General features: G+C 39.8%; 2 protein-coding genes and 1 long non-coding RNA gene across 6 annotated transcripts; 1 reads left to right on the forward strand and 2 right to left on the reverse strand.

Annotated features, from left to right (window-relative positions):
- Positions 1–70: 70 nt before the first annotated feature.
- On the reverse strand, positions 71–8,854 carry ppef1 (protein phosphatase, EF-hand calcium binding domain 1). Of its 2 annotated transcripts, XM_079339433.1 has the most exons (19): positions 8,489–8,854; positions 7,666–7,819; positions 6,852–6,884; positions 6,399–6,526; positions 6,250–6,310; positions 4,872–5,035; positions 4,678–4,792; positions 4,219–4,265; positions 3,939–4,105; positions 3,781–3,817; positions 3,510–3,659; positions 2,901–3,052; positions 2,568–2,805; positions 2,288–2,473; positions 2,069–2,211; positions 1,636–1,742; positions 1,389–1,552; positions 1,081–1,165; positions 71–995 (listed from the first exon to the last, which is right to left on the reverse strand). In XM_079339433.1, exons 2-19 carry the CDS (start codon positions 7,718–7,720, stop codon positions 793–795), a joined length of 2,235 nt encoding a protein of 744 aa, XP_079195559.1. In that variant the 5' UTR covers positions 7,721–7,819; positions 8,489–8,854; the 3' UTR covers positions 71–792. The 2 variants fall into 2 exon arrangements, with proteins under 2 accessions (XP_079195559.1, XP_079195560.1); XM_079339434.1 differs by lacking the exons at positions 6,250–6,310; positions 8,489–8,854 and having other exon boundaries at positions 7,666–7,722.
- A 57-nt stretch (positions 8,855–8,911) lies between these two features.
- On the forward strand, positions 8,912–21,171 carry rs1a (retinoschisin 1a). 3 transcript variants are annotated; one of them, XM_079339439.1, is made up of 7 exons: positions 8,912–9,082; positions 15,132–15,197; positions 15,531–15,553; positions 15,902–16,025; positions 17,808–17,949; positions 19,061–19,256; positions 19,694–21,171. In XM_079339439.1, the coding sequence occupies exons 1-7, from the start codon at positions 9,079–9,081 to the stop codon at positions 19,844–19,846; spliced, it is 708 nt and encodes a 235-aa protein (XP_079195565.1). In that variant the 5' UTR covers positions 8,912–9,078; the 3' UTR covers positions 19,847–21,171. The 3 variants fall into 3 exon arrangements, with proteins under 3 accessions (XP_079195565.1, XP_079195563.1, XP_079195564.1); XM_079339437.1 differs by lacking the exon at positions 8,912–9,082 and adding an exon at positions 14,885–15,034; XM_079339438.1 differs by lacking the exon at positions 8,912–9,082 and adding an exon at positions 14,885–15,034 and having other exon boundaries at positions 15,135–15,197.
- LOC306821180 lies at positions 9,641–10,334 on the reverse strand. The gene is made up of 2 exons (XR_013778751.1): positions 10,039–10,334; positions 9,641–9,904 (listed from the first exon to the last, which is right to left on the reverse strand). It is a non-coding gene; the product is annotated as an uncharacterized lncRNA (long non-coding RNA).
- Positions 21,172–22,340: the final 1,169 nt, after the last annotated feature.

Genomic DNA, 22,340 nt, shown 5'->3' on the forward strand with positions numbered 1-22,340 from the left:
CCTGTTTAACTGCTCTCACACTTTGGTAATTATGCGACAGGATGATGTAGTATCAGCTCACACCGTGAAACACGAGAGAAAAATACACAAAATACAACAATAAGAAATGAAGTTCTTTTATACATCCATAACTGTGAAACTACAGTTTTAAGATACAGGTAATAGAAGTGCATCACATTGGTTCTCTTGCTGTATTTGTTGAGCACTATGGTTCTCACTAGTCAACAGCTGCTGTCATATACGTCTGCACCTAAAACAGGTAGCCCCACATCCTACTTCAGGGTTTTGTTTTGTTCTTAGTGATTTCAAGATATAAACAGTGTCATTGGACTCATCTACTCTCCCTCTCTGATTGTATGCATTCACATCATATTACTGCTGTAACTATCTGTAAATCTTCAGTTACCAACCATATATCTTCCTGGGAGCTCCTGAGCTCCCTTGTCTTGAAGCTTGCTCAGGATCGTGGATGTCAATGGCTTGCTGCTCAGCCTGATGTCTATTTCATCATCGTAATATTAATGTGAATCTATAAGCTGCTCAACTTTATCTGCTATATTTAACAAAATCCGCCCAATCCATTTCATTATCATCATAGTTGCTAATGTTAATATTAGACTGATCTGTCTATTATCATACTTAGCTGTTACTGTTAATACTACTGTACTGTTGTTATAGATAATTTGTCTCTTTCTTTCTTTCTGCATCTTTCTCTATCCCACTTTCCAAGCCCAACACAGTTGTTGCAGATTCAGACCATGTTCTTTTCCCTTCATAAATACTTCTCTCTCTTCATCTTCCATTCACAGGCTGATCCTTGTCAAGTTTATGAACCACCCTGAAGGCCTCCAGGAACTCAGTAAAGTCTATACTGCCGTCCTTGTTAAAGTCAATACTCCGGGCCAGGTCATCGATGGCTCTGTCGTCGATGTCAACACCGAGGTGTGCAGTGAAGAGACGCCAGGTGTGACGAAACTCCTCAATGGAGATTAGACCTGCACGTGACAACACATACTCACTGGACTTGAAGAAATACTCTTCAAATTTCTGACTCCAAAAAATACTGATGTCAAATCTTACCTGAATGGTCTTTGTCTATAATGTTGAATATTATCTCGATGTCTGTCCTGTATCTGAAGAGAGTTTCAGCCAAGTTTGGAGTGACCTTAGAGGAGACAAGGGGAAAAGAAAGTTCAAAACATCGAACGATTGGGTGTAACAGTGAGAAGCACTTTAATCCCTAAAGTATCTCTTATTGGAGTGAAAGTGGTATTTTGATGCTGAAAACAAACAGGATGTAGCTGAGTGTGCACTCAACACTATACAAATAAAAAAGAGAAAAGAGGATGTACTTGAGTCATTAATAAAACTAGGTTGCTTTCTCTGACCTGTGGCAGAGAATTCCCTGGACCCATGTCCTCAAAGCAGGACTGGTACTCCACGCTGCCATCTGGTGTCAGACGGGCTAAGTGCGGACGCAGAGTCCTCCAGGGCAGGTCGAGTCTCAGGACAGCCTCCAACACCAGTGCCCATTCACTGATAGACACACAACCTGAGAAGAGATATGCTAACTTAGCACAGCATATATGCCACACTGGGTAAATCTAGACTTGTGGAGTGATGAGAAGAGTGTACCTTTGTTATTCTGGTCATATTGCTGGAAGCCCGACATGAGCTCAGAGCGATGGCTGAACAGTTTCTCCTTCAGAGCCCTGAGAGCAGAGCCTTCTGCAGCTCGGACCCTGGACAAACACAGGTCATTAGATTGGGCTTTCCGACTCATTCAACTGAAATGTAATCATGAATAAACAAAGTGTTGTGACAACTTAACAGTCCTAAAACTTAACATAATATTGAATTCTATAACATTTAAAATTGAGGCACAGAAACCTTATATGGCGGGTTGAGAGAGCAAAAAAAAATATCTAAACTATTGATGATCAAAAGTCATATTTGTTGGTCAATCCAAGTTTTCTAGGAGTATATATGGTCAGACAACCCAACCCTTAAACATTCAAACACACACACAAAAACACACTCACATGTACACTCCAGAGACATGCCGTACCTCTGTGTCAGGGTGAGTTTGCGCGTAGTGCGGCTGACTTGATACTGGTAAAAGCGGGGAACCAGGTCTCGACCCACTTTGATGTAAGCGCCTCGGTTACTTCCCTCCTCATAATAGTTTGATGCTGAGAATATTGTGATCACCTAGAATAGATAAACGATTACAGCCCATCTCCATTCGTTTGGACAGTGTGTAATTGATCTGTTGCCTCTCTACTACCTGTCCACCATGACAGAGCTCGTATCCCTCCTGTTTGCACTCGTGCGACCTGATGAGCAGCTGCAGTCCGTGTTGGAGCAGAAATCTCTGTGTGATGTCAGGGCCGAAGTAGCAGCCTCCTCCTCTGAATGTGTTAAGACTGCAGCCTTCTTGTGTTTTAGGGTCGCTCCACAATATATCCACTATCTGCAGGACAGTTGAAATAATATTAACATGCTCCATTTGACGCAGAAAACAGTGGCTGATTTAATTTCTTCACCACCGAATCCCCTTCTCTGACCTGTTTCCATTCTCGCTCATGCTGTGGAGGTGAAGGAGGGCCAACAGAGGACAGGGAGTCCAGGAAAGGCACCTGGAGGACACTGATGGTGTAAGGTGAGCTGGGGGAGGACGGACACTGACGAGGCGTAAGGCAGGACGGGGTCCGAGGAGAGCACAGTGATGAGGAGGAGGATGAAGAGGAGGAAGAAGAAGTGGAGGTGGTGCTGTCTTGTCGGCTGGGACCAGATCTCCTCTTCCTTAAGAAAATGCAGAGCAAAGAAAATTTCACACTGACCTTAATTTATTTTTTATTTTTTTCAAGTCTGTAAGCAGCAGTGAAATGATGTCAGACCTCTGATTTCTTGTTCTTTGGTTCTTGATGTGGCTGCAGGTGCTGCTGGGACGAGACCGGTCAGTTGGTCTTATTCCCTTCGTCTGTCTGCAGCACTGACCGATGTCCAGCTGTCCCAAACTGCGTCTGGGAAACCTCAGGGCAGATTTCACCTATAAGGAAACAAACATAAGACATTAATGTAAATCTCAAATTGACAGTTTCTTGGGCAGGTCATTGAAAGAAAATATAGTTGTGGATGTCTGTGCACTGTTTCTCTAGTCGAGTACAAAACTCTGATAGCAAAGCTCACTAGAATGTTTTTATACATCAAGTAAAACTTAACTTAAATACCCAATTGTGTAAGATCATAACGTCCTTTTGTGGTTCACATTTTAAATCTATGGGGAGTAATGGTCGAGCATCTTCCACCTGCTCAGCCTCGATGGAAATCAAGACTTTCAAAAAATCAAGATTTTTATTTGCTATGTTTTTAACCATGACAACTAAACTTGAAGATTCTTTTAAAGCCATTTCTGACCCCTAGTGTCCAAGTTCAATCACTTTAGTTCACAGAAACCAAGGCTGGAGGAGATTCGGGACGCTGGTTAGCTGTATGTTTTCACAGACCTTGTGCCTCTCTATGGTGCCGAGGAAGTCTAGATCAGTGTGGTCTGAGATCCCTCCATGAACAATCAGGATCTTTCCATCAATGACTGTCGCGATGGGGAGGAGGCTGAAAACATCCTGAAACAGCTGGAGGATTTCACGACCATGAGCCTGGAAAAAAAGAAGACAATTTTTGTAAATGAAAAGAAAGATATGTCCAATAATCCTGAGCGTGAATCTGATCTTTACAGGACACTCCTACAGCACGACTTTTATCTCAACTTTACTCTACCTTATACTTCTGCATGACTTCTTTTGTGAATCCATATCTGAAACAACAGTTTAATAATAATCAAATGGAGATAATTATATATTTACATTACCCTCATAAGTGTGGTTAACCTAAAAATACTACTGTTTCCTTTCACTTCTAAACCTCCTCCTCCCCACCTGAGGTTCATGATGTGATCTTCATGGTTCCCTCTGTTCAGGTGCATGTAATCCGGGTAAAGCAGAAGGTAAGCAAAGAGAAGCATGACCACTTCAACCGACTTTTTCCCACGGTCCACAAAGTCCCCATTAAACACGTACGGCGTCTCCACAGAGGGAAGGCCATTCTGAAACATACCATGACATCAAAGCATGATCACAAACATAAATGAGGTAGCAGTGACTGACTGTTTGGGCATGTGTGAATGCTGAGGAAAATTACTAGTGTAAAAGAAATTACCTTATAAAATATGAGGAGTAAGTCATCAAGCCGCCCATGCAGATCTCCTGAACCAACACAGAAAGCACAGAGGAAGTTTACTGGCTAAATTCCCTCTCTTTTTAACGAGCTCTAAATTTAAAATTTACAGGACAGCAAAGGGTTTAACTTCAAGCTTAAAAAAAGTGTTTTTGTTTAAGGCACAAGTATAGTCACGTCTAACGAGATGCAGATCTACTGGAGGAGGCAGCCATGAAACCAGAGTCAAGTACCTGATCATTGTGAATAAACATGACCTCCTTTGGGTAAGCTGCCATTAAGATACAGTTAACAGCAATCAGTTAACCAGTTAGGAGGACGTTCAATCTATACCGTGTCCTGATTGTGAAATGCTGCATGTACGTATATAACAAGCAAGAAATCTTGATCTCACTTTTGCTTTAAAAAAACCCAAAAAACTTTATGTCTTAGGTCACTCACCACATATAGTGATCTCATTGGTGTAGGATGTCGATAGGTGGACGATGTTTGGCATTTGTTTGAGGAGCTTTTTGGTCTCATACAGCAGCTGCAGAACATATCTGGCATGAAGAGGCTGTGTGAAAGGAAAGTGATGGAAATGAGTCCCTAAAACTAACAGTTCACGTGATACAGGAAAATAAAAATACTCATACCTGCTGCTCTTTAAAACCACTGAGGAGAGCGTTTGTGTCTGAGACGGAGAGAGGAAACGTCAGCCTGGGCCCATTGTATGACTCAGGAACAGGGATCATGTTGAAGCAGGTCTCTTTGTCCAACCAGGGGTCGACCACCGGGTCCAGCAACTGGGAGATCAAGTCTGTAGGATACAGTGAGAGGATGTGTGAACAAACTGCCCTTCTGAAGAAGACTGAAAGAAATGTAGAGGTCTTAAAACATATAACACTGTCTTCTCATGTCAAAAAGTACCCTGGTCTGATCTTGCAAATTCAGGTATTCATATTAACCAATACTTGTTTGTCTTCTTTCTGATAGATCATGTTTAGCCTGCACAAAGGCAAAACTAGGATTCAGTGTTGGATTGATTATGGATGTGGTATATCACAGTGTAGTCCAGCATATTTCAGGAATATTGCATGAAGGAACAATAGGTGAGCTGAAATTTAATATGGGGGGGTTGTTGTTTACCAAATTAAAAGGCACGTCTTTTTGTGGTTCCTTGTCCATAAACAGGTGAACACAAAAACCCATTCCCCCCTGCTCTCTGTGTGTGTCGTATTAAAAGACCACTCCAAAATGCTAATGAGACACTGATGCTGTCTAATTTATGCAAACAAACAAGGCAGGACCAGATATCTACCTTCAGGCTTATTTCTCTTTTAGTGTGTTTCCTGGTTAAACAAATACACACATGATAAGGAGAGAAAACAGGGTGCCCTGTTTGTATCACTTACTATATCAGCATATTGTAAAACTGATGAAGATGATGTTCATTAAGGACTGACCTGAGGATCAGCTCGTCAGTGGAGCATTTGGATTTTTAGATAGATGAGTGGGTCAATACAGACTTAAGCCAAAGCTGTCTGACACACGCACGCACGCACGCACGCACGCACTCACACACACACACACACACACACGCACACGCACACAAAAGCCTCCACATCTACACTAGTTGCTAAGCAACATTGTAAATGCAATGATTTTCTTTTTTTTAAATATAGACCAAATTAACTGGTTAAGACAGCTACAATAGAGTTTATTTGATGGAGGTGAAAATATACATATATAATACATAATATACTGTATTTTAATCATTTCAACCTAATGGGACACCAGCATCAAATAAGCCTTAAAATGCATTCTGAAGCTGTAAAAATACATGAAAAGATCATTTTAATCTCACAGATAAAAATTTTACACAGAGACAGCTTTTAATGACCTGTAAAGACAGAAACAAATATACCAACTTCACCTCCAAAAATTCCAAATAACAAAGTATCAGGTTTTTGAACATATAAAATACTATTTGATAACAATATTCAGTGACAAAGAAGGCTTTTGGCACATAACCTGGACCGTTTCCGTTCAGCTGAGTGAAGTTATCAAGCATGAAGCTGAAGAAGCTGGAGAGCTAAAGAAAGAGAACATTATAAAACATTATTTAGATCTGTGTTGCCTCTAAAAATGAGCACGTTTTAGGCATGCTGGTGCAGAGTCACCTGAAGCTGGTCCTGTTCTCCGGCGTATTCGATTGATTGAAAAATGTTCCAGGTGTAACGGCGTCTCATCTCCAGGCGGGCCATGTAGCGTCGGTACCATCGCTGGATCAAAACAGCAGCCTTCATCGCTGAGACAAAAATAATCAGTTGTTAGATTTTATTACATTGACAGATGTCCCATGTCTTGACACCACATACATGCAGTGCATACACTCTTTTTTTTATTTCTAGCACAGTAGGGCAGAAATTATATTATGATTAAAAAGGGATGGAACGCAGACCTTCATTAGATTGAAATTTTAGTTAATACTGCTGCATCTTTCATACATGCACACTGTAAATAAACATCAACGGGGCATGTTTAAAATGCAAAGACACACACACACACCAATGCACAGACACATCTCATACAGTATGTTACAGGCTGATGTTGAGTGATGAGCAGGGTCTTACTCAGAGTGGGATTGGGAGCCTTAACTGTATCATCTGTGAGGAGGAAAAAAAGAGGGAAAACTACATCTGAATGTGAGATACTGGTAATTCATTCAAATCAAACACACACATACATACTGTACGGAAATGATAAGACACAGGGGAGGTCATGTACAAGAGGTGGACTGAAAAAAAAAAAGTTTGTCCAAATCAAAATAAATGTAGTTTGCATTCATGTCATATGTACAAACCTCTATTTTGCATAAAGAAGTATTTGGGCTTATTGTTAAATTGACTAAAATTCAAGTATCACCAAAAACAAGTGCAAATCGTTTTTGGTTAATGTCTGATTAAACCAGCTTTCAGCTTTGTATTATATGGCCTGTAGAGCAAAACACACATTGGACACTTTGATTTGAAAGTTTAGATAGCTCTCGATGTGATTAAAAGTCTGTTTTAAGACATAACTTTGAAAGTTTACATTATGTCCTTCATCCCAAAGGCCTCAATTAAATTAATTGATGTGTTGCTCCAATTAGGCAAGGCAAGTTTATTTATAAAGCTCAACAACAAAGCAATTCAAAGTGCTTCACACAAGGCATCAAAAGCATCCTTCGTACCATTTAGTATCAAACAATTAAGGCCTATTTTCGTTCATCTTGTCTTGACCTGTCAGCTCTTTTTTTCCATAGCAGTTGCTTTTCAAACCTTTCCTCAGGGGCAACACATTCAAGTTTTCTTGCTGACAGCACGAGGAAAAGGTGTGTCAGACCCGGACAGTCTGAAGGAACAAAGATAACAGCACCTGCCATTGAAAGTGCACACGCATCTTTACCTTTTTCCACTACTTTGTCTTGTGTTTCTGTGGAAACAGAGGTGCCGCATCCCATGATGAACAGTAATGAGGCCTGAGGGTCACATCAAATCGATCCCAAGCATACAGCAGGTGGTCACATCTGGCAAGTGGCATGAGACTGCCCCAATGAGACCTGAGGAATAAAACATCACTGCATCACATGAGACATCGGCTTTCTGCGTCTGGTTTGTCAGATGTTAAAACTTCTAGATAACATTTAATCCAGTCTCACATCACAGCAGCAGCATTTACTTGAAAGAGAACTGTCATTTAATGGTCAACCTGTTTCTGGAAGTAGGTGTCAAACTGTTTTAAAACTGAACATGCATGTAATCTAAACATAAGCCTACATAAAGTCAGAATTTAGTAGTTTAGCAAAATTTGGAAAAGACTGATTGGAGATTGAGACAAACATTTTCCAAACCTTGAAATAGGCCACGGTTGGAAGGGCACAAGAATGCAACATAAAGAAGCCCTTTAAGAATAAAATTAAGCGCATAAATGGCTGCTAACGAAACTCCAACGCATTCAGGTAGCCTACCTATCAAAACTACAGGTGTGAATAATGAACAAATTAATATAGGAATATGATGATCGTCGTGCAACACCTTATTTTACCGCATCATAAAAATCCCTGCCTTTGATATCGTCTGGTGCATTAACAGAAGGCTATCAGTAAATCATCCCGATGTGTGTGTGTGTGTGTGTGTGTGTGTGTGTGTGTGTGTGTGTGTGTGTGTGTGTGTGTGTGTGTGTGTGTGTGTGTGTGTGTGTGTGTGTTTGTGTTTTGGATGGTCCCTACCTGCAGCCTGTATCCGCGCGATCCGGAAATCATGAAAGGAAAGCACAATCCCTGTGATGCACAGACACACTTGAGGCTTTAGATAAAGCGTTTAACTGCATATCCTCCAGGACGGCTGTTTAAAAAAGGTGTGAGGGTCAAACTTCACAGCAGTGCAGTGTTTCCAAAGCAGCTGAGGAAGCGGCGGGAGGAGGCAGTGGAGAGGCGGATGAACCAATAGAACAGGTGGAGAGAAACCAGTGACACCACAGAGAGGAGGAGGAGGAGGAGGAGGAGGAGGGAGAGACTGATCTGTGCATACTCAAAATACCGCCCAGATGCTTAGTTGAACAGCTTTGTAATAGCATTCAGCATGGAAGACGTCAGTTAACTTTAAGTTATTATGTACTTTAAAAGTTAACTTAATTTTATACAGGCTACATTAATTCCCTTTGGCCTAGACAAGCCCATATTGGAGAGATGGAAGTTAAGGGGCTGCAAACAGAAGATCCCAATTTTTAGATATTGGTCTATAAGAGGACTTGAGCCAGTGACTACACTGCTTCTCAACCTATCCCTCAGAATAAGCCACTGTCACCCAAAACACATCTATGGGTATGTTGAAAAGTGCTTTTTAAAATGAATGTATAATTATTAAACGTGGATTAATTGGTGCATCAACAGATATGATCTTTAGCCTATTAGGCCAACCTTTCTGGCACTTCTCAATTTTTTTTTTCTCGGGTGGTTGAAGTAACATTTAATATAGACTTAAAAGATTAAGCTTCCCGTCTACTCAGGTTTAATACACAAACATCTTTGGTTACCCTCCACGTCTAAATCCACTGGCCTGACAGCCAGTGCTAAAAAGTGACTGACCTCCCCTTCAAAGTCTTTCCAACTTTTGCTGTTCAGATAAAATACCTCATCCCCAACAGCTCTAAAAAAAACATTTTTACTGCTAAACAGTGTGTCCAACTTAAGATGTGAGGTAAAACTTGCAGAAAGAAAATAACACTGCTAAAGATATCGGTTGTTTATCACGCTCTTCAAAAAAAAGAAAGTTTGTAAGAAAGCTGAAACACTTTAAAATCTTCCATAACTGTCTGCATGTGTTGAACTTCATCCCACTGACATGGTCACTATTCACAATTAATTGATCGTACAAACAAATTGAACAGTTACAATTTAAAAGGCTCTTTAATTAAAGTTAAAATAATACAATTCTTTGCCAGTTCTTCATGCAGCAGCTCTGGTATTAATCCTCCGCTGGACAAGTGTCATAGCAGCACTGATCTCCTGCACAGTGATGACTTTCAGTCTGTTGGTTTTGGATAGTCTGGAAGCCTCCGAGCTCACCAGTCTCAGCAGGACCGGTTTGGGAAAACTGAGTCGACTAAACAGGAAATCTGGACTCCTCATACCAGCTGGATCAACCTGCAAGAGAAATGAGAAAGTGAGGAATGGAGCTTTACAGGAGCGATACTCTAAATGAGATGACATATTTAAGAACAAGACTTTATTGTTAAAAGATTAAGATTAAAACCTATATTACACAGCTTTGGTCAAACCTCTTTATGAGCTCTATAAATGATGGTGGAGTGAGCCCGAGTCCTCTTCTTTGTGTGTGATTGAGTCCTGCATGCTGCTCGGACAGGAGCCTTCATTTCAAAACTGGCTCCGTTTTGGTGTTGAATCTTGCGCTTGAACAAAAAAAATCAGTCAATTAATTTTCACTATAGCTTCTTCAGTGGCTTCCAGGAGTAGGAGCAGAACAGAAAAGATTGTGAGAGGAGTGGTTTGATGTTTAAATGAGGACAAATTAAAACAGCTTTGTTTAATTAGGCCTAATTACTGTCACCTGTTAGCAGGCTTTGAAACCCTCAGCATGTGATTTTAGACATCTTTGGTGTGTAGAGTTTGTACTTCAGACAAATGTCAAATAGAAGCAGGGACTTGACATGTGTGTGTTAAACATCACAGTGGATGGGACCCATTTTTAATCTCATGTTTAGTTTAGTTTATTAGTTTATTTGTCAGGGACAATGTACAAAATACATTAATCTTTCGAAAATATGCTTTGTACCAGATTTAGCGAATGCTAGTTTCCATCTGCTGTCCCCGGGCAGGTGCACACAGGATTAAAACATGACATTACAAATAACTGTCAGTAGCACAAAACAAATACATGCAGTAGTCATTTAAAAGCAGTAGTCATTTAAAACTAATCAGATGGTTTCTTTTCCAGAAAACCATCACAGCCTAAAAACTGTTAATTAATTAATATTTTAAGTTTTACGTTTTTTACTATGTTAATTAATATTAACACAGTAAAAAACTTTAGCAACAAAATTACATGCGTAAAATTTAAGTGCGCTGATGCTGACACAGCTGATTATTGAGAAGGTGTTTCTTTAGGTTTCTAGAGAAGTTATTAAGATCCACAGACAGCTTCAGACTATCAGGAAGTTGATTCCATTGTTGAATAGATTTAAATGAAAAGGCTGTCTGTGCAAATACAGAGGACCTCTTTGGGACGGCACAGTTTCTGCGAGTGGTGGAGCGGGATGTTCGTGTCGTTTGTTCAGAATAAAGTTTTATGAATTCTTTCATTGAGGGTGGAGCAGTATTGTTAACAATTTTGAAAACGGTTCTTAGATTTGTATATTGAATTACATTGTCAAAACTTAATACGTTATATTTATTGAGAATATTGCAGTGATGATGGCGAAGGGCTTTTCTATCAAGCACCTTTAATGCCTGATTGTAGACAGATCTGAGTTGTTTGATTGTGGTCTCATTGGCCTGAGACCAACAGGACAAACAGTAGGTGATGTGTGAAGAGATCATGGCATTGAGATACATGAAAGATGCTTCAGTAGTCAAGCTATTCCTAATGTGTCTAAAGGTGGAGATATTATATTTAATGGAGTTGCACATTCTTTTAATGTGTTTTTTAAAGCTCAGAGTTTGGTCCAAATGGACACCTAGATATTTTATCTCTGTCACAATGTTAATTTTTTGTCCATTAATATAGATGTTAGGCATATCTTTGGCTTTATTGGACTTAGTGAAATACATTCCAACTGTTTTTTTAATATTTAAGGTCAAGCAAGAAGATTTAAGCCAGTTACTTATTTTGTCCATGGCTGAGGACAATTTAGTGGCTACTTGCTCCATGTCCTTCCCATGTACAAAGATGACAGCATCATCTGCATACATAATGATGTCTATGTCTTTGCACACAGCCGGAAGATCGTTGATGTAAATGCTGAACAACAAGGGTCCCAGGATTGATCCTTGTGGGACCCCAGTTGTGCAGGGCTTCAGTGAGGACAATGCGTTATTTACCCTCACACACTGCATCCGATTTGAGAGATATGATTGTATCCATTGCAATGTCTCCATGGACAGATTATACTTAGAAAGTTTGGACAGGAGGACACAGTGGTTTACCGTGTCAAAGGCTTTTCGCAAGTCCAAAAACACAGCACCCACCGTGCCCCCTCTGTCCAAGCTGGCCTTTATGTTTTCTATCAGGTAGCAGCAGGCTGCATCAGTGGAATGGTTACGTCTAAAACCAAACTGCATTGAATGCAAAAAGTTATTGCAATTTAGGTGATCGGTTAGCTGCTCTACGATTGCTTTTTCAAGAATTTTGGATGCCACAGGCAATATACTAATAGGCCTGTAGTTGCTTGTTTCATTTTTGCTTCCAGATTTGTAAATTGGGGTTATGACTGCTGTTTTTAAGACACTGGGGAATACACTCTCATCAATAGATTTATTTACAATATGAGTTATAGCTGGTGTTAAAATCTCCCTGTGTTTTTTAATGATAGAGCTGTCAAGTCCCCAGAAATCTTTAGCTTTTGAGTTAGATAAGGACTGTATTATTTTATCTGTTTTAGAATATTCAATGTGTTTGAAACACAAAACCTCAAGAGTGTTAGCTGTTATGTATTTTATCTATTCTTCTGTACAGCACTTTGGTCAATGTTGTGGTTTTGAAGTACTTAACAAATAAAGGTGGACTGGATTGGATATATTTTAATTCAAATTTTATATTAATTGCACCATGTCAAGCTTGTAAATCTTTTTTTTTTTAGACCTGAGGAAAGTGCATGTTTTTAATCCAACTTTGTCCTCTTTTATCATATGTAGATGTTTTTAAAAACAGCTTCCGCTGTACGGATTACAACTCCTTCACACGAATTTGAGCAACTTGAGCCTTTAGGACTCTTCTGCTTAGTTGTTGATAGTTTGGAGTAAAAGGCCAACACTTGTGTTCACCTGCAGATTTATGTGTGTTCATCTTGTTCAGAAATTGTTCACGTGTCAAAATGATGCCTGGAATAAAGTTGCTGTGGGTAGCACTCTGCATTCTTTCACTGGACACCTGCAGTGGTCTTAAATTACAGGATCTCTGAGCGGCTGCTGGCCTCACTGAGGAGGGAGGTTGACCTGATGCTGGGTCATCGAGGCTTTAAAGAGCGAGTGGTGTAACCCAGTGGTCCTCATACCAAAGGATGGAGGCATAAGGTTCTGCTTTGATTTCAGGTACCCTAATTCATTTCATCATCTTGATTTAAAGTTATATTAAATGTACATCTTTTATATGCCTTGTTCTTCTAATTTGGTTTTTCTATATCTAAGTAAAATAAAATCCCACCTTTTCTTTAAACTTACTCCTGTGTCTCGACGCTTACTGCTTGGGCCCCTGCAAGAGAATCCTTCTCATCACTGTGTTACGAGAATTAAGGGCATCTAATTCTCTAACACAAAGTGGACACATAGACTATGGAAACAAAGGCTGGCTGGCAGTGTAGAGTGTGGGCTTAGCTCCAGTCCACAGTCAGCGGCAAGCACTGACCATCAGGCTCCTCACAAGTGGCTTGCACAAGCATACAGTCTCTTTCTAAAGTTTTGTTGTTTGTGTTTTGGTTGGGACATCCAAAGTGTGTGTGTGTGTGTGGAAAAAGAAAAGTCAACTCTTGTATTGTATTTTCAGACTGTTTTTCCTCTCCCTAATTGTGTCAAAACCTAGTATTAGAAACAAATATTAGTTAACCTGTTAATGTTTACTTTCCGTGTGTTAATATTATTTTCACTTTTTTTTTTATTATTGAAGTTTTTCACAAATTTCACTTCAAAATCGATGTGCAATCTTCTTTCTAAAATGTATGACACTGATCAGATTGATTTCAGAGTTAATAATTTATGAGATGGAACGTACAGTTAACCAATCAGTATCATAACATTTTTGTTGATAATTCAATACATTTATATATATATTTACACCCAGTGTAAGAATAGGGGACCTCACCCTCCCCCGCCCCCCAGGGGCGTGGCACGGGGTCAGGAGTCTACTGCAGTCAACATGTCTCCATGCTACTGAAGATACCCTCCGACTCTGAATGGGACTTCATACAGGTCAGTCTGTTCTCTTTCATTTCTTTTTCAATGAATTAATAACTAGACGACAAGCTTGCACATCTTTTTATTATTATTATAATATCATGCTCATATGCCTCTGGGATTTAACAATATCACAATCTTGAATAAGTGCAGTATAAACATTAAGACTCAAGAGTTAAAGATAGTCTGATACCTGGCCTTTTAATAGCCTATAATAGTTCAGACAATCAGCTTCCCCCCCATAAACTAGTACTATGGGCATACCCTTTTCAGTTTGTCAAACATATTTGTAGAAGGTGAAATATTTAAACTGTTGACCTTCAGGCCCACCATTCTACTACACATTCAAAAGATAGAAAGCGCTGCTGGTAGCGTAGTGGTTAGTGCGTGCGCCCCATGTATGGAGGCCGTTGTATTCCAAGTGGGCAAACCAGGTTTAAATCTGACCTGTCGTTCCCTCCTCTCCTTCCCTTACCTCCAACATTGTCCTATAAATGGCATAAAAAGCCTGAAAATAAGACCATATTTTACTAATTACTTCAACAGAGAACAGCAATGTTCTTTCTTCCAGAAAAAATGTTTAATTGTTTAGAACCCAATCTAATATCATATCTTAATACCTTCCCTACTTCCTTCCTTTTTTCATTCTTTCCTTCATTCCTCTCTTCCTTTCTTCCTTACAGCAGTGCCCTTCCTTCCAGAAATGTTTTTCTTTGTTTAGAACCCAAAATAATACCACATTGTTCATACGTTTAATTATGATGCAGAAATAATATGTATTGTTTTCCTTTACTTATATAGAAAGTGAAACACGGTGGAAATTAAGCAGATATACAAGACAAACAAAGAAATCCTCTAAAAGAAGACCTTCTGGTGGATTATATGGATCAGAAGGCCCAGCAGAGGCCATCACCACCCTCCAGCACCCTCCCTCTCTTACACATACACACATGCACACTTGCACAAGCCAAATATTTGTCACATCGCAGATTGTCCATACTGCCTTCTGTGTCTCCTGCCAGATTTGAATTCTGACCCTGTGACTGTGTAGAGATGTTGAGCAGTAAATTCAGTATGTGTTTATGTGGTCGTTGATGCTGGGGGGTGAACAGCTGTAGGAGGGGCTTTGTCAGATGAGGACGGCATTAGGTAAGGCCATTAGTGTCCTGTGGATTATTGTAATCCAGCCTCTCCATCACTGCTGCCTTGGTTGCTCATTCTGCAGTCGTTCTTGTGTGGTTTGAAGCAGGTTCGAAGATGGCTCTTATAGTGAAGCGTTTCCTGTTGGCTCTGCTTCTTCTGGGAGTGAACGGTACAGTGTCAGTCTTTATTCTCTTCTATTTATGAAAACATAAACTGTGTGATTAAATATTTAAAATTGATATCTCAAAGGATAAACTGATCAGTGACTGAAAATTGAACAAAAACAGCAGATTTCTTCAGTTATCCTTGAGATTATGATACGGGTTTTCCCTTGGTGACATGTTTGATTTGCCTTCTTACTAATGTGTCTAAATAAAGACAGACTGATGCACAGATTTTGTTTGCCACAGTGGATGAGTGTCCTTACAGTGTTTTTATCTCCTCTGTGCTTCCTCGTACGGCTGCCTGACTTGCATTTGTCTTTGTCCATCTGCCTGAACAGTTATCAGCATCCATGCCCAAGAGGTAAGAAGAGACTTAACAAATATAAGACATGATTTCACCCAAATACTGTTCAAGTGATGTAGATCCAACAGAAACATCTCATCTTGAGCTTCAATTGTCTCTATCCAGTTGAAAATGGTCAAACTGATTGATTTCCTTTGGCAAACACAATACATTTTTTTAGTGAGTCATTAAGTAGTACAGTGTCTTTGCTGGCACATTGTCTTGAGAGTGATCCAATAGATAATTCTGTTTAAATTTGCAAACAAGCTTTTTTTCAATTGACATAATTATTGGTTTGAGTGTGTCTGATTATACTATTTTGAATACATTTAATTAATGCAAATTGACTTTATATGTTTATTTAAGGCGGGAGTATCTGAGGCGTGGACCAGCAGGTCCTGCAAATGTGACTGTGAAGGAGGTGAAACCCCGACTGAGTTTTCCACCATTGGCTCCAGCTCTATGGTACGAGGAGTGGACTGCATGCCCGGTAAGATCCATTACATGCAGCCAAAACACAAACACTGTTTGTTTTCTGTGCCAGTAACCCTCCCTCTTAATAAACCCATTAATTTATGCAAAAAAGGGCTTTCACGGATTACATGAACCTATTAAATCATTCAGCTATTATAGGCGTGAACTATGATGGTCAAAATAGTTGGCTATTAAAATCTTGTCCATAGTTTAATCAACAAAGCCTTTAAGCTCTACAGTGCTGATTAAACAGATAGGAGGTGAATCTCTATATGCACATGCATGAGTGCATTATACTCCAGATTTGACGCCACAGGGTGGACATGCTCCACTGGACATCGTCGGAGAAGATGATGCAGATGGAGCTTTGAAAAGAAGCACAAACATCTCGACTGAAGCTGCACAGTCCTCTTCATGAACTGTTTCTGTTTGGTTAAAAATGAGATCTGCAGCTGGATTTCATTTGAGAGAATGAGGGAACACCGTGTTAATTTAAATGTTCTCAAAGGATCTGTCAGTTAATGTTAACTCTGGGCCTGTAGTAGGATCAAAATGGAAGGAGAAAATGCCATTATCACTAAGTCCTGAACTTGTTAGCATCAGCTAACAGATTTTTTTTAATCATATCATATCTTGTTTTCCTGTAAACAAAACTCTGGCTAAGAAACAAATAAAGATAAAACATGGAAAGCTTTTAAGACAAGACTTGGAAAAGTGTCGGCTTTAGAGATCAAAGAAGGGGCGCCTGAAGAGTTAATCATCATTGAAGATTCATTTTCAGTAAATCTACGTGTGTCAAATGAGCTGCAATCACTAGGCAACCGTTGATTGACAGGAGATGATGTTTGGCAGATGATCATTATCTCAGAACATTTTGCTCAGATTATGGAGCTCATAATAGACCGTCACAGAAACCAGTAATTACCACAACATGGACCTAGTGACGAAAACTGATGAGGGGAAACAGAAATTCTTCTCTCTTCTCAGTGTGTAACACAGATGTTTCTCCACTGACTCAATAATCTGAAGTCCTCAATTTCAGTCCTCAAACACATCAGGGAGGAACAAGTGTCTTTCACGTTGCTGTTATGTAAACACTTATCTCCTGACTCACACGCTGCTGCTGCTGCTGCTGCTGCTGCTGCTGTAGTACACATTGTAATTCAGGGATTAGATAGGATGTGACCCTCACAGGTTAGGCTTAATCCAGTAGTAAACAAAAGTACAGCAGGTTTCAGCTCTGAGCATCCACAGCTGATGTTTAATGAACTTTAAGCAGAAAAAACACACTTATGTAAAGCTATCCTATCTCCCCTATTTATACATTTATAAAATGCAAATTACATTGTCCACTCTGGTCTTGCTTTAATGTGATTTTAGTGGTATTAAAAGGGTTGTATGACAGATGAAAAAGTGTGCAACAGAGCTAAAGCTGTGGATAGGAGAACATGGCCATCTGTCTGCCTGCTGCCCTAATGGACATCACTGATCTCTCTCAGTGTGGAGAATTAAACTGCAGGCTTTTAGGAGGGGATGTGGGTCACACAGAAGGGGGCTTTAGGGAGCCAGAGGGTGTGAGCATGGAGAGAGTAGAAAGGATAGCGAGATGGAGAATTAAAAGGCTTAGCACTGATCATTTCAGTGTTTTTCTGCTAATCTGACATCTCGGTGTTTAAGCCTCCATCCGAGTGAGGACCTTGAAATCCCTGTGGCCTGGAGGTCTTTAGGTGATGAACAATAACTAATAATCACACGAGAGATTTCCATTGCAGACTCCATATCTATGATCTTTCTGCAGAGTGTCCATACCACAGGCCTCTGGGCTTTGAGGCTGGATCAGTGAGTCCGGAACAGATCACCTGCTCTAACCAGGACCAGTACACCGGCTGGTTCTCCTCCTGGCTCCCCAGCAGGGCCCGCCTCAACACTCAGGGTTTCGGGTAAGAAAAAGTCCAAAATGTTTCTATCAAGTTAGAGTCAAGGAAAAACAGAAAACCTGGATGCAGACTGAAAGAAGAATCCATTGCAAAAGGGGAAAAAAAGGCTTACAATTGTAAGTTTAGGGAATATAACAAATGACATGACTAGAAACGAAGAGACAAAGACAAATGAGTCTGTTAAGATTTGGGTAATCAGAAACAGGTGAATTGAAATCTGACTTATCACACATTTTTAATTCCAACTCTGTGGATACATGTGGCAACCTCCAGTATTGAAAAATTGTTCCTTGTCCACTTGAGGTTTTATGACTCTCAAAGCAGGGGAACTCTGTTAGATCTCATATTAAAAGCCCTTTTTCACTGCAGAAATAAACATGTTTTTGAAAAATTAATTAAACAGCAATCTACAAATGTTCATCACCTACATGACGACTACTTGTTGGCTGGCCTGCAAGCGCTGTCATTGGAAAGTCTGAAGAGTTGCAATGCATTGTGGGGCCGTTCAGTATGACAAGTGAGCTCCCATATCATACTCAAAAAAGATTGGCTATATACAGTCAACTGTTCTGCCTCAGTGAGAGAGACCCTGGTAAACAAATGTCTGGGCACGCTCCATCTGTGAAAAACAGACGAGCAGAAATGCACTCAAACAAAATGTGATCCGTCACTCATTCTGTATATTAAGGTGCTTTTGGAGAGCTTGGCATGCAAATATGCTTAAAGACATAAATATAAATACTCATCATGCATCGAGAGCTGCATGACTACATGTGCTATGAGAAATTGTTAGGAGCTGCTACACTGAGCAGAGCTTACCTCCAGAAGTTAAACTTGCCACCTGTCTACAGGTGTGCTTCAAGGTCCAAATACTTCATAAAAGAGTGTGGTTAAAGGTACAAGAGGGCAAACCTACAATCAACAACAACACAGCAAACATGGACCCTTTAATCAGAGAGAGAGAGGCAAAAATCAGCTTTTTAGGCTGGCATTAAATTCATCTTTAAGGAGGTATTATGGCAAACTTTTTTTAGATAAAATGATAGAAAAGCTGCAGAGCCTGACATGCTGCATTAAATTCACGGTGGATTCTGTGCTTGTGTTCCTCGTGCAGGTGTGCCTGGCTGTCGAAGTTCCAGGACAGCAGTCAGTGGCTGCAGATCGACCTGATGGAGGTGAAGGTGGTCTCAGGGATCCTCACTCAGGGCCGCTGTGACGCCGACGAGTGGGTCACAAAATACAGCGTTCAATACCGATCTGATGAAAAACTCAACTGGATCTATTACAAAGACCAGACTGGAAACAACCGGGTCAGTTAAACCCAGCCATAATTGTTCCGCCTTTAAAACTTTTACTGATCTTTCATTTGGGTAGTTCTAGCTTCAACACATTTTACAATTTAACCCTTGCATACATTCATTTAATTTCTTTTGTTGGGATTTGCAACATGTTTTAAGACATTGCCATTACTTAGATAAATGATCTTTAAAATATATTTTTTATGCAGAAGTGTCAGATATTTACTGGTTCCAGATAAAACAAGTGAGAACTGTTCTTCTGCCAAATCAAATCATTTAAAGATTTTCCGTTCACTATATACTTCTGATCATTGTTATGGTGTGATACAAATTGTAAAACCAAGTAGTAACTGAGGAGATAAGCATGATCTAACCACTAAAGGCACTTTGTGTATTTCTGCTGTTACTAATCAGCTCCTCCGTCTGGACTTTGACTCTTCTTTCCTCAGGTGTTCTATGGAAACTCTGACCGCTCCTCGTCTGTGCAGAACCTCCTGAGGCCGCCCATCGTGGCACGCTACATTCGCATCCTCCCACTGGGATGGCATACACGCATTGCTCTGCGTCTGGAGCTGCTGCTCTGCATGAACAAATGCATGTGAACGTCTCTTCCCAGCGTCCCAGAGGCCTCGTCCTAAAACTTAACCTCAAGCCCCAATTTTAAAGTGTGTTACCCATCTCATGTTGTTCATAGATTGTCCTGCAGAAAAACCACAACTTTAGACAAAAACGTCCTGTAAAAACATTTATAATACAAACAAAAAAAGACTTAAGATATTTGTTTGATATGCAGAAAGAGCTTTCATTCAGCCTGCTCTCTATTGTCTGTGTCGGACCAGTCTCACACTGCAGGCTTTAATTTGCTGAATTCTCAATAGATTAGTCCATTTGAAATGAAATGGCATAAATTCAAAGCAATAATTAGCTGTGAAAAGAGAGAGAGAGGGGCAGCGTTGCCATGGAGGTTATATCCTCTGGTCTGAGACAAAAACGTGTCCTCCTGTGACAGATCTGATCAATTCTGTGCGCTACACCTGAGATTTTACAGTTAAACTGTGGATTTATGCTTCTGCACCTCCCCAGATGGTTTATTCCCTTCATTTAGAAAAAAAAGGAAATGCTGGTTAATATTATTTTCAAAACTGCTGACAAAGCCCAAGAAAAGACCAAAACCATCGACGTATTTCTCCTACTAACTGCTTTGGATTGTGATCTGTATTATTGTAAAATCAATTTTTTTGTCAAATTTCTGTAAACAATTCAAAACATATCAGTGAGCCGTACCGATACACCACAAGTAAAATTGATCACCGTACCTCAAACATGGTCACTTGAGTTTATATCAAATCAGTAACACAAACATTATACTGCTGCTCCAAACATTCATACGCTCAGGGAAATAGCCCCTCACATGATTTCAGAGTAACGTTTGCTTTAAGTTGCAGCCCCCAGCTGTTCTTAACTTTTCCTTCTAAACAATGTAAGATTATATGTTTCTGTGGTTTTATTTTAGCGTGTTCAATAAAGTGTGAGACAGAATCATGTCTCCTAAAAACAGTTTGGAGATTTTTGGTCTTTTCATGAGAATTGTTGGTACCAAGAAAATCTAAAACAAAATCAAGCTTTTCTTTTTAGATCTACCCGTGGTTTCACTTGCTGTTTTGCCTTTGGTGTTTGTAAAAACTCACTATTATCTCAGGCACTAAATATCACTCTGTTTGGCTTTATAAACATTGAGTGATGCTAAACTTACGAACATGCAAATCTGGTTTTGTACTGTGGTTCCCTCTTGGCTTTTTATTTCTGTATTATTTCAATTCAGTTTCCCATGATGCTTTGAGAATACATTCCAGGGACTTTTTTTCTCTGCATGTGTGATCCTTATTGTATCCTTTTCCTTGATTAAATCGATAAATAAACCATCTCATGTTGTGTGTATGTCTGTGATATAAAACAAACGTGAGCCGTTTCAAAAATGTACAGTTGGCTTTTATTATGAGACCCAATCATTTTTAAAGTAGAATGGTCAGTATAGATACGCTCTGTAATTTCTATTTACACCCTGTAAGAAGTGGGAAACCGTTGAATGAAAAAGGAACTCATGTTTTAGGAAACACATTCATATTTGTAAAAGAAAAATTCTCTTTAGTTCTGAGTAGATGTGACTTACTGAGTGGGGTGGGGGATGAAGCCTCCGATTCCGTCTGAAGCGTTTCGGCTGAGCTAACGTAAGGCTTCAGGTCACTGGCAAGGCAAGCCTCACTGTCCCATAAATGAACCCACATCAGCAGTCGTTTACAATCATCCACAATCAGGATTTCCATAATACACAACAGGAGGGGGAGGGGGGGGGATATTGCAGGGCATGTCTTGATCTTATATGTGGATACTTAACAATAATTACTTCCTTCATCTCTTTGCTATATTTGGCTCCAATTTAACCAGCCACTAATTTGACGAGAGCACTCTGCTTTAGTCTGACTCTCTCTGAATGTTATTGCTTTCAATCAGCCAGGTAGTCAATTAGTTTTCTCTTTTCTTGTTTGTGAATGTTCATCTCACTGACAGATGAGAAACAAAACAAGATTCTTCTTTTTTTTTGTTTGTAATCCACAGTCATCTTGGATTTGCACATATTTCTTCCATTCCCTGTTTCTGCGATATACCAGCTTCTCTCCCACTTTAAAACCACAGAAGAAGAGGAAAGAATGAAGTAAAGACTGAGAGGAAAACTGCTGTGTATTCTGACCATGCCACAAATTGTGTTTTCTTCTAACTTTGCCTCGTCCACATGTCTGAAACGAATAAATGCTTTCATGAGTTACCCACTCCACTAAAGTCATCCCTGATCATGGCTCGAAATATTCTAATGAAAAAGTTGTAATTCAATTCTATTAATAAAACAAAATTCAGAATTACGAAAGGCATTTACGAATGTAAACGTTAATGACAGCTTTTTAAATGAACACAGAAAAATGTAAACATGTTATGAAAGGAGAAGTCTGGTGTTGTTTTAGAACTTTCTTGAAGATATTAAAAATCTTTCTTCGACGTTTGTCAATAAATGTAATAAAACAGGCAAGGGGCTGCGTTGAT

The sequence above is a fragment of the Symphodus melops genome (assembly GCF_947650265.1).
Source record: "Symphodus melops genome assembly, chromosome: 3".
NCBI classification, from domain to species: domain Eukaryota; kingdom Metazoa; phylum Chordata; class Actinopteri; order Labriformes; family Labridae; genus Symphodus; species Symphodus melops.